The 12,552-nt window shown below is 43.0% G+C and overlaps 1 protein-coding gene across 1 annotated transcript in view; it reads right to left on the minus strand.

Annotated features, from left to right (window-relative positions):
* The window catches only part of LOC117350718 (titin homolog), a 46,105-nt gene that overhangs the window by 11,460 nt on the left and 22,093 nt on the right, over positions 1-12,552 (minus strand). The window contains exon 4 of the mRNA XM_033925238.1: positions 11,560-11,726. Within this exon, the coding sequence (XP_033781129.1) occupies positions 11,560-11,726 (167 nt within the window). The remainder of the gene's footprint in view (positions 1-11,559; positions 11,727-12,552) is intronic.

The following is a 12,552-nucleotide window of genomic DNA, read 5'->3' on the forward strand; positions in this document are numbered from 1 at the left end:
GTTCCCCCTCATGATCTCTACTCCATTCCTGAACTTGCTCCAAGTCTTCAGAGCTCTGCTGTCCAGTCAAACTTATTAGCTGGAGTCCCAGATCCTGAACAGATGGGAGATTTCAGCTACAGGAAGGTGGAGGAGCTGGAATTTTAGTCTCAGGACAAAGTAGAGACAATGCATGTCCCACTTCCTCCCTTTAAAGCTGTCAAGTTACCCAGCTCTAGGAAGAAGACTTGTTGAATTCATGTCTCAAGGCAGTCTGGGATTTGTAGTTCCTGACCTTACCCAGTGCTGCAGGACCCATAATGCACCAGGATAGGTTCAGATCAGGGAATGAGAGGTAGCAGAGAAAAAAAATGAAGGTATTGGGGAGATAATTGTGACCTGGTGGATATGACCTACTTCATTATTCAAAGATCAGGGGTTCAAATCCCCTCCTTGATCAGTTGACTGCATCTTAAATCCAAATCAGGGCATGAGAGTATAAGAGGGAGAAAAAACAACAGGAAAAGATAAACAGGAGGTGATGCTGCTTTATAACAATAGGTTGTGGGTTCAAATCCTTCTATTGACCATAAAAATAAAGTCAGCCATTGTCGGATCAGTGGGATGTTCATCTGTCTTGACTTCAGAGCATCCTGGGTTTAAATTCCCTGCTTGGTATATTCTTTGCATTTTAAAATCAAATCAACAATGAGGGATATAAGGGGCATATAAGAGGAGCCTTGGCCCTGCTGGGTCAGTGGTGGCCTCTGAGATGGTCTTGCTTGTATAATAAGAGGCTGTATGTTCAAATTCTCTCATAGCTCAGGGCTTTCCAGTTATTGTAAAGCCAAATCAGGGAACAAGAGGTATAAGAGGGAGAAAAATAAACCATATTAACAGAGAGTAGCTTGTGGCCTAGTGGAGGTGCCCTTGCTTTGGGTCCCAAATGTTGTCAGTTCAACTCCCAGGCTAGAGCTACTGATTGAATTTTAAAACCAAATTATGGAATTGAGAGGTTTAAGAGGGGAAAAAAAGAAAACCCTTGAGTATGAAATTATTTGTGGCCTGTTGGACCTGTATCTGCCTTATTACCCAATTGTCATGGGTTAAAATCCCCTGCTTGATCAATCAACTTAATTTTAAAGCCAAATCAGAGAATAAGAGGTATAAGAGAGACAAAAATGAATAGCAGTAATATGGAGTAATGTGTGGCCTGATGGTTGTGCTCCTGCCTGTGGTCCTAAACCTCATGAGTTCAAGTCCCCTGCTTGATCAGTTGATTGAATTTTAAATCCAAATCAGGGTATGAGAGGTATAAGAAGGAGACAATGAGCAGCTTTTGGTCATGGGATCAAATCCCTTGCTTGATGAGTTGTTTTCAGTTTTAAACCAAAATCCAGGAAGGAGAAGTATAAGGGGGAGAAAAAGTGAGCTACCCTTCATTAGTTCAGTGGTGGACTAGAGGAAAAGATTGTTACCTTGCACCAAAGAGTCCTGGGTTCAACTCCCATGACTGGCTTTTTGAATTTTAAATCCAAATCAAGGAAGAAGTATATGAGGGAGAAAAAGTGGGCCACCCTTTATTAGTTCAGTGGTGGACTAGAGGAAAAGATTGTTACCTTGCACCAAAGAGTCCTGGGTTCAACTCCCATGACCAGCTTTTTGAATTTTAAATCCAAATCAAGGAAGGAGAAGTATAAGAGGGAGAAAAAGTGAGCCAACCTTCATTAGTTCAGTGGTGGACTAGAGGAAAAGTTTATTACCTTGCACCAAAGAGTCCTGGGTTCAACTCCCATGACTGACTTTTTGAATTTTAAATCCAAATCAAGGAAGGAGAAGTATAAAGGGGTGAAAAAGTGGATCCATCTTCATTAGTTCAGTGGTGGACTAGAGGAAAAGATTGTTACCTTGCACCAAAGAGTCCTGGGTTCAACTCCCATGACTGGCTTTTTGAATTTTAAATCCAAATCAAGGAAGGAGAAGTATATGAGGGAGAAAAAGTGGGCCAACCTTCATTAGTTTAGTGGTGGACTAGAGGAAAAGATTGTTACCTTGCACCAAAGAGTCCTTGGTTCAACTCCCATGACTGGCTTTTTGAATTTTAAATCCAAATCAAGGCATGAAAGTTATAAAGGGGTGAAAAAGTGGATCCATCTTCATTAGTTCAGTGGTGGACTAGAGGAAAAGATTGTTACCTTGCACCAAAGAGTCCTGGGTTCAACTCCCATGACTGGCTGTTTAAATTTTAAATCCAAATCAAGGCATGAAAGTTATAAAGGGGTGAAAAAGTGGAACCACCTTCATTAGTTCAGTGGTGGACTAGAGGAAAAGTTTGTTACTGTACACCAAAGAGTCCTGGATTCAACTCCCATGACCAGCTTTTTGAATTTTAAATCCAAATCAAGGAAGGAGAAGTATAAGAGGGAGAAAAAGTGGGCCACCCTTCATTAGTTCAGTGGTGGACTAGAGGAAAAGATTGTTACCTTGCACCAAAGAATCCTGGGTTCAACTCCCATGATCGGCTGTTTTAATTTTAAATCCAAATCAAGGAAGAAGTATAAGAGGGAGAAAAAGTGGGCCAATCTTCATTACTTCAGTGGTGGACTAGAGGAAAAGTTTGTTACCTTGCACCAAAGAGTCCTGGATTCAACTCCAATAACCAGCTTTTTGAATTTTAAATCCAAATCAAGGAAGGAGAAGTATAAGAGGGAGAAAAAGTGGGCCAACCTTCATTAGTTCAGTGGTGGACTAGAGGAAAAGTTTGTCACCTTGCACCAAAGAGTCCTGGGTTCAACTCCCATAACTGGCTGTTTGAATTTTGACTCCAAATCAAGGCCTGAAAGTTATAAGGGGGAGAAAAAGTGAGCCACCCTTTGTCAGTCCAGTGTGGATTAGAGGAAAGCCTCAACTAAGGAGTAGGGGCAAAGTTTTTTGTGTCAACTACAAGGATTTGAGCTCAGAAAAGGATAAATATAAGTTCCGAAAAATTCTTGCTGTGAAAACTTGTCTGGCTCAAGGGTTGAGTGCTGGGTTAGTAACTAGAGGCTGAGGGTTCAAGTCTCAGCTAAGGAGTAGGACTTAAATATTTTCTTGCCTCAACTACTAGGATTTGAGCTCAGAAAAGGATAAATATAAGTTCCGAACAGTTCTTAGTGTGAAAGCCTGGCTGGCTCAAGGGTTGAGTGCTGGGTTAGTAACTGGAGGCTGAGGGTTCAACCCTCAGCTAGGGCAGAGTGCAGATGCGATCTGCAGAGAAGAGTGCAGATGGGATCTGCAGAGAGGAGTGGAAGAGAAAAGGCTGCGTAGTGGGAGTGAGATGGTGGATTGGAGGAAAAGAAAAAAAAGGGTTATGCTTTTTTTTTTTTGAAAAGGCGTATATTTGATTTTTTGGAAAAACTAGGTTCACTCTTTTCTGCTCTCCCTCCACTCTCTCTCCCCCTTTACCTCATCCACCTCTCTTTCCACTGCTGCAGTCCTCTCACTGCTCCGGTCCTCTCTTCCAACCAATCTGCACTCTTCCCTAGCTGAGAGTTGAACCCTCAGCCTCCAGTTACTAACCCAGCACTCAACCCTTGAGCCAGCCAGGTTTTCACACCAAGAGCTTTTCGGAACTTATATTTATCCTTTTCAGCTCAAATCCTAATAGAATAAGTTTTCTATAATCTACTTTAATCCTGTCAGGTGTTACAACTCAGGTGAAGTCCTTGATCTTCTCCAGTGTCTGTCTTTCTTTCCCCCCCAGTACAGAGCCAGTGTCTCAAGTTTCAAGTTTCAAGTTTAATATTCATTTGATGAATCGCTTATAACAATATCTAAGCGATGTACATTTTAAAAACCACAAGGATGTGGTAATACAATTAGAGTAACAATTTTAAACAAAAGACAAATAACATTGGACAAACAAGAAAGGTTGGGAAGGAGGGGAAAAGTTACAATTTTTATATTTAGAATTTAACATCAATGGGAAAATACATTGGGTAGTAGCGGGTTTTAATAGAAAAAAAAAAATATGGAAACCTGAAGTATTACTTTTCATGCATCAAAAGCATCTTGAAATAAGTATGTCTTTAAAATTTTCTTAAAAGAGACAAGGTCTGTTTCATTTTTAATAAAATTTGGAAGAGAGTTCCATAATGTAGGGGCTTTCACGGAGAACATATCATTGCGTCGTGTGCCTATTATTCTAAGCGATGGAATAGAGAGCAGTTGTCTCATGTCTGGTTTCTGTTGAATGCATTCAGAGGAAAAGATTGGTGGGATCCCAGTAGGTTGCCAGCTTTTCACAGGGCAGTAAATCCTTCAGGTCTCATCCATTCAGACCCAGCCCTGAGCAGATTGGAGAGATGGATCATATCACCTCTTTCAGCAGAGTCACGGACGATGCCGACTGCTTCAAATACTGGTAGTTTGCAGATTTTTAACCAGAAATTGTTGAGCCTCTTCTTGGCCATTTGCGTCAAGAACACCAAAGACATAAGTTCTCCTTGTTATTCGCCGCTGCCAAATTTCCAAGCCCTTGAACACGGCCAGATGAGCTGCCTTTTTGTCAGGGTGTACGACCGTCATCACTCGAAGAACATTCCCGTTGGTTGGAAGATATGAACGGGACGGTTCATCGGGGCCTTCCCTAGCAGCCATACTTCAGCCCTCGGAAATGGCATCAACTCAGTTTTCAATGGCTTATTTATCACACCAAGTTGTCAATAACAAAGAAGAGCTATTTAGTATCCAACCACTATTAAGGAAGTAACAGTTTCTAACCACATGGCTACATTGTTACGAAAAACCAGCCACATTAGGAGGATATTGTAGGACCATGAGCGACCTCTAAATTTGTCCCAAACTACTTCAAATTGTAACCATATCTTATCTACCTCAGGTAGAACATATTCAGACTTTTAGAGGCATGTTTTGAGAAGGTTAAATTTTTACCAGCGTCTTATGGATCTAAGCAATATTCCCCTTGGGCCACCCAAAACTATTACAAAATGAATCAAATGTATTCTAACTCACAACTATGTCTGTTTAAATAATGATACCTATCTGGAAATCATGGGCATGGCACCACAATATGCAAACCTTATCATGGCAGAACTGTCTCTCCCAGCCTCTGTCCTTTTCAGACTAAACCTCTGAGGAGTAGTCAATTTTAAAGTTGATTGAAGGATGGCATGTATTGAAAGCTGTAAAATTGTTTGACGTTTTTATGGGTGGGCCCTGGTGGGCTCAGGCCCGCCCAGTAGCAACTTTTCTATGAGATGACTGGGGAGTATTCCCAAGCCCCGCCGGCTGAAGACTCCCACCACCTCTCCCTCCTGTGTAACATTTAAAGAGCAGATCTTCGCCAGCTGTGAACAGAATGATGGAAACAGTACACATTGCTCACACCATCCCCTCAGCCTTCCTTCTGATGTAACTTCCATTTTCCGCGTAGGCAGAGCACATCAGAAGGAAGGCTGTGGAGCCGGTGTGAGTAGTGTGTATCTGTCGTGCTCTTTGATGCGTGTGAAGATCTGGTCTTTAAAAGGTAAGCGTTGGGGGGGAGGGGGAGGGAGTTGAGATAGCAGATTGCCTCTGGGTTGGCAGGAGAGGAAGAGACTGGATTACCTGTGGGGCACCTGGGCCCACCCAAAATTGAGTGTCTGGCTATGCACCTGCTTTCTAGACACCATAGTCTCTCTGAACAACAGCTACATACAAACTATAGAAAATCAACCGAAAGATGTAGTTACTCCACAACTCCAGCTTCCATCTTTCACATCCCAAAAAAATCCATTACACAGCCAAGTCACACAATACCACTTCATCTGCTCTGACCCAAGAGACAAACACCTCAAAATCCTTACTGAATCCTTCAAACAACAAGAACACAACCCAAAACACCCAGGAAAAAGAAACCCACAGAGGGAGTGTCCCTTACAGAGTTGGAAAGACTGAGAAGAATCATAAAATTTCTTCAGCTACTACTCCAGGAGGGGCCGATTCTCACTCGGTGCTATAGCAAATAGTGTTGGATCCATAATGCATGAATATCACAGAAAAATAGCTCCCCAATACTCAATACTAATGGCATGCAAATTATATGTGCGCTGTGAGACCAAAAGCAAGGGGGAGACATGGCCAGACAAATCTGGAAGTGAGGTACACATCAGTGTCATTCTGCACCTTTAAATATAAGCCTTTCAAATTGTTCTCACTTGAAAGACATATTTAAGCGCTGAAAACAGGCGCCAATGTTGCCAGACCAGGGCACTGCATGAATGACTTTATGGGAAGAATTCTAAAAGGAAACTTAAAAACCATCCAGGAACTAGAACCTTTGACGTTAAAATGATGAAATATTTGGAACCCACCCAACAGGACTTAACAAATATCTGGCTTCCCTTTCCCATCATAAACCATAAAATTATACTGTTGTCACCCTCCCCACCTCCCCGGATTGCCCTTTCATCTCTCTCCCCCCCCCCCCCCCATACACCCCTGACTTTCCCCTTGAGCCTGTCACTAGAGCACATTTGTGTTTCAAATATATAATGACACATATCATCATTTGCTCATATCTGAATATCCAATAAAAGACTTTCCCTTTAACCTTCCAGCAAGACAGTTTCCTTCACATCTCTAACAAGATAGTGTCCTGACCCCCTGAGCTTATATTCCACCTCCTGGAAGAGGATGGTTTAATGGAAAAGTCTCTTTCTTATTCCCCCCTCATAAGAAAACCTCCCCAGTATCCTGATCTTTACTAATCTAATCTAATAATTGTGTGTCGCGCACACCTAATCAAGCTCTAGGTGACTTTAGGAAAGAAAGGGAAAGGGTAGGGTAGGGGGGACAGGAAACCTAAAACTTAGGTGAGAGGTTAGATAAACTGGGCCTCTTCTCCCTTGAAAAGAGGAGACTGAGAGGGGACATGATATAAACATTCAAGATAATGAAGGGAATAGACTTAATAGATAAAGCCAGATTGTTCACCCTCTCCAAGGTAGGGAGAATGGGAGGGCACTCTCTAAAATTGAAAGAGGATAGATTCCGTACAAACGTAAGGAAGTTCTTCTTCACCCAGAGAGTGGTGGAAAACTGGAATGCTCTTCTGGAGGCTGTTATAGGGGAAAACACCCTCCAGGGATTCAAAACAAAGTTAGACAAGTTCCTGCTGAACCGGAATGTACGCAGGTAGAGCTGGTCTCAGTTAGGGCATTGGTCTTTGACCTGGGGGCTGCCGCGAGAGCGGACTGCTGAGCACGATGGACCACTGGTCTGATCCAACAGCGACAATTCTTATGTTCTTATGATGATCTTAGAAGATTAGTTGTCAAAGAGTGACGTTTTCAGTTTCTTTGAAAATAGGTTGTGGTTGGTGTCCGTTCTTATAGTCTCTGTGAGTTCATTTCAGATTTTAACTCCGAGGAAGATGAACATGGATTGGAAGATTCTTATGTACTTAAGACTTTTTGTCGAGGGGAGGTTCAATTGGATCCTGTTAAGAATTCTTCGTGAGCTGGACCATGCATCTGTTAAGAGATTGATGAGTGGGACTGGCGAGTTACCGTAGATTATGTGATGCATGATACTGGATGTTTTGAATTTTATATGAGCTGTGATGGGTAACCAGTGGAGTTGTTTGCGGTGGGTTGAAATGGAGTCTTATTTTTTCAGACCAAAGATGAGTCTTACTGCAGTGTTTTGAATCAGTTACATTTTGTGGGTGAGGGTGGCATTGATTCCCGGGTAGGCGGAGTTGCAGTCATCCAGTTGGGATAGAATCATCATGTGGACAATGGTTGCAAAGTGATGCTGGTAGAAGTATGGCCTAATGAGTCTTAGTTGTTTCATGGTGAAGAGGGCTTTCTTTTGAAGATGGGATACTTGCGGCTCCATGGATAAGGTGGAGTCTAGTATACAGCCTACAATTGTGGAGGTTTTTTCTACAGTAAGTATGGCACCCGACTTGAGCATGACGCTTGGTGGTGCTGATGTTGGGCATTGTGGAAATAGAGGACTTTAGTTTTAATGGCGTCTAGTTTTAGTTTTTAAGCATGCTTGGATTTTTCCTATATTATCAGAGATTTTCTAAGGAGCGTCAGTTTGGTTAATAACAGTTTATATACCGCAATACCGTGAAGTTCTATGCAGTTTACGAAAGATTAGAGAAGGTACAGAATAATTGGACTTAAGAGCGGAAAGAGTGAGTGAGTACAAGAGAGAAGAACAGGTCAGTTGTCTAGGTGTTTCAGGAACAGGTATGTTTTTAGACGCTTCCTAAATTCCTCGTAAGTAGTGGGCGAGAGCAATTGCTCTAGGTCCTTACCTCATAATGCCGCCCAATGTAAGAGAAGGTGTTCATGGTGTTTTTTTAGTTTGCAGCCTCTAACTGGAGGGGAAACGAAGTTTGAATGTGTGCTTCTCTTGCGTTTGTTGGTGGAAAAGGAGAAAAGGTCCGTTATGTATTTTGGGGCTAGTCCATATAGTACTTTGAAGCAGAGGCAGGTGAATTTAAACTTTACGCGTGCTTCCGTTGGCAACCAGTGCAACTGCCGGTAGTAGGGTGTTACATGATCGAATTTCTTTAGCCCGAAGATAAGTTTGACCGCTGCGTTTTGCATTATTTGAAGACGTCGCATATTTTTTTGGGAGATTGCTAAGTAGGCGATGTTGCAGTAGTCAAGTTGACTTAGTACGAGGGATTGCACTAGGATTCTGAATGCTGACGTATCAAAGTATGATTTAATGGATCTAAGTTTCCAGAGAGTGAAAAAACCCTTTCTGATTAAGGAGTCCACCTGGTCTTTCATGGTTAGGCATTGATCTAGAGTTACACCCAGTATCTTCATGGTGGACTGAATAGGGTAACTAAGTTCATTGATGCAAAGAGTAAGATGTCATCCGCATATGACAATATGCTCTCCATTCCCAAACTCACTCCAAGTTTCCAGGGCTGTGCTATCCAGTCAAACTCATTAGCTGGAGTCTCAGTCCCAGGTCCTGAACAGATGGAAGTTTTTGAAGTAGAGGAGTTGGAATTAAAGGAGAAGAAATGCACTTCCTGCCTTTACAAAACAGCTGTCAACTTATCCAGTTCCAGGAAGTCTTGTTGGCAAGTCCTGGTTGTGAACTTATGTCCCAAGGAGTGTGGGATTTGTAGTTCCTGTTTCCTACCCATTGAAATCAGTGTTGTGGGTCCCATAATGCACCAGAATAGGGTTAGAAATCCAGGACTGGCTCCAATTTTCCCTCCTGGAACTGGGTAGTTTGGAAGCTGTCTTATGAGGAGTTTGGTTCCAGAGGTGTCAAACTGCAATAATGGAGGGCTGCAAAACAGTCAGGTTTTCAAGATCATCTGAGTAATCATTAGGAATATCCTGAAAACCTGGCTAGTTTGTGGCCTTTCAGGACTGCAGTTTGGCTAGGAAGGGGTAAAGGGGATTGAAAGGATTTCTGACAGGAAGAATTATGCTGTGAAGGGCTGGAAGAGAGGCTGGTTGATGGAGACGGGCTGAGAGTGGAGTTGTAGGGAGAGGAAGAGGAAGGAGTCACTGCCTGGGCGAGAGAATGCTAGAAGAAACACAAAGGAACTGTAAGGGGGAGAAGAATGGGTGAACAAGACAGGCTCTGGTCGTGGAGCTGTGGAGAGAGGAGCTAGGAAGGGGTAAAGGGAGTCAAAAGAGAGAGAATATTGCTGTAAAGAGTTGGACGTGTCTGAAAGCTCTAAAGGGAAGAGAGGTTGAGTTATGGAGTCAACAACTGGGAACTGTGTGAGTAAAGTAGCCTGTGAGAGGAAGCCAGGGAGAGAGTATGAGCTATGATGAAGGAAGAGACATGTGTAAGCAAATTCTCCTCTCTGAAATCGCTTCTGGGGGTCACAGGGCCAGCAGATGATATCAGAGGGAAAGCCAATGCCAGTGCAAGCAGCAGGCCAGAGAAGCGGCTCACGCTGGCGAAGATTTAAAGAGGTACGGGGAAGGGAGGGTGAAGGCATGATGAGGGAGCAGGGGGGAGGGGTGCCTTCTACTCTCACTACATGAAGGTGACATTAGAAGGAAGTGAGATGAGATGGTAAAGAGATAAACTATGGAGAGTTAAAGACATGGAGTAAAGAGAAATGAAAGAAAGAACATGAAGGCAGAGAGGAAGCTAAAGAGAAGATGCAATAAACAGAGACTGAGGATATAAGACAAACCTACAGATGCAAAAGTACAGATTTCTGTGCTAGTTGAGTTGGGTTGGGTTGGGTCAAGGGTGGGGAGGGAAGGGGTCAGCTTGTATTTTGCCATTCTCTTCCAGGCCCGTAGTCACCAGGATATGCAAGTTTGGCCATCCATGGTCTGATAAAGTTCTGGAATGGAGTGGACCTATAGTCAAGTCTCAAACTGAAAGAGACTTTCACAAAAATCAAAGAAGCGTCCTGCCGGAGTGGATATGACTGTTGGATGGGTGGGTTGTGATGGGGAGGGAAAAGAAGAAAAGCAAGGTGGATTATATTGGTGGGGATGAGGAAGAGAGGCTTCCCAAGCAATACATGGACATATGGCTCGGCCAGTTGTGCCCATAGGGAATGTGTACTGAGTTGAGCACCCCCAGCCATTTTGAAAAGTTGGCTCCTCTGAGTGGCACAAGGCTGACTGCTGTGTTATGAAGCTGGACGTGTGCATGTGTATAACCATTATATTCTTCACAGAACACTTTAGCAAATAAAAAAACATTTGGGGGGGAGGGGTAGCAACATGGAGGAAACAGCAGGCTACCACCCTCCCCCCCCTCCCCCCACGGAACACAAAAGGGCAAACTCACAAATAATACAAAGAAAGATGAGTAGGTATCTAAATGTCTTTGTCATACTTCCCCTCTCCCATCTTTCTTCCAAAGAATACAGATTGAGATCTTTAAGTCTGTCCCCATACGCCTTATGACGAAGACCAATCACCATTTTAGTAGCCTTCCTCTGGACTGACTCCATCCTTTTTACATCTTTTTAAAGGTGCAGCCTCCAGAATTGTACACAATATTCTAAATGAGGTCTACCAAAGTCTTATACAGGGGCATCAATATCTCCTTATTCCTACTGGCTATACCTCTCCCTATTCACCCTAGCATCCTTCTAGCTTTCGCCATAGCATTTCCAACCTGTTTGGTCACCTTAACATCATCACATGCAATCACACCCAAGTCCCACTCCTCTTTCATGCACAAAAATTCTTCACTCCCTAAACTGTACCAGTCCTTTGGGGTTTTGCAGCCCATATGATATGACCTTGTATTTTTTAGCATTAAATCTTAGCTGTCAACTTCTGGTCCATTCTTCAAGCTTCGCTAGGTCCTTCCCCATGTTATCCATTACATCAGGGATGTCTACCAGACAGCTCTTCATCAATAAAAAAGAACAGGCCCAAAAACCTTGTGACAAACCACTGATAACACTGGTAATAGCAAGAGGCAATGTTTTTGGTTGTACATGATTGTACATGAAATGCTTTGACAGAAAAGTAAAACCACATGCATTAGGTAATCTCTGAAATAGGAAATCCCAACCGTGAGCTGACTTTTGTTTTGCTGCCAGAGTAGCCATCTGGTTTCTCCTACCTTTCTTTGTAAGGTGGTCCGTAGCTTTCCTTGGCGGCAATGCTGCACCTTGGGCACTAGATGTCGCCAAAACCTTAGGCTTGGCAGCCAGAGATCTCTCAGTGAGCGGGACTCTGGCTGGCGTAGAAGGGCGACCGGAAGAGGGAGGCCCTGTGGAAGATGAAGGCCTAGATGGGAGGGGGGGGGGGGGAGGAAGACATCCGAGGAAAGCTTCATTAGTGCATCCAGCTGCAAAGCTATGTACGTCAGTTCTGAATACAAAGCTGTGGTCTCCAACTATTTTCATATAAAGGGCCAAAGGCCACCCAAAAATTTCAAGCTTAGACATACTACTAATTTTGGAAACCACCTCAACCTGCTTGAGTATTAAACATTAAAAATTAATAGTAATTAAATGATAAGAAATGACTCAATATATATTTTATGGATATTACGTTGAAGTAATTTATGTCAATGATCTAAATCATAATAACGTTGAACAGGTCTCCATACTCTAAGGAATGAGCGTGTCTACTTTCAGCTGAAATTCTATGTACTGGCCCTGCTGGATTTGTTTGGCATGAGGCACTGGTTGTATTGGCTTATAATCAATAACATCTCCTCGGTTATTAACTGCAATATGTACAACTAGTCTGTTTCATGTTTGAGTTATCTTTTGTATAATCGTATATTTATAATAATTATCTGTATACTCTGTATATTTATTTTGAATGCGCTTCCAGAGAGCGTAAAAGGGCAGAGTACGGTACTGGGGTTCAAGAAAGGATTGGACAAATTCCTACTGGAAATGGGGATAGAGGGGTATAGATAGAAGATTACTGCACAGGTCCTGGACCTGTTGGGCCGCCGCATGAGCGGACTGCTGGGCACGATGGACCTCAGGTCTGACCCAACAGAGGCATTGCTTATGTTCTTATGGGAGAGGAGGAGATAGTGGATGCTCTGGATGGGCCATTTGGCCTTTATCTGCCATCATGTTTCTAGGTTTCTATA

Source organism: Geotrypetes seraphini, chromosome 16 (assembly GCF_902459505.1).
Source record: "Geotrypetes seraphini chromosome 16, aGeoSer1.1, whole genome shotgun sequence".
Lineage (NCBI taxonomy): Eukaryota > Metazoa > Chordata > Amphibia > Gymnophiona > Dermophiidae > Geotrypetes > Geotrypetes seraphini.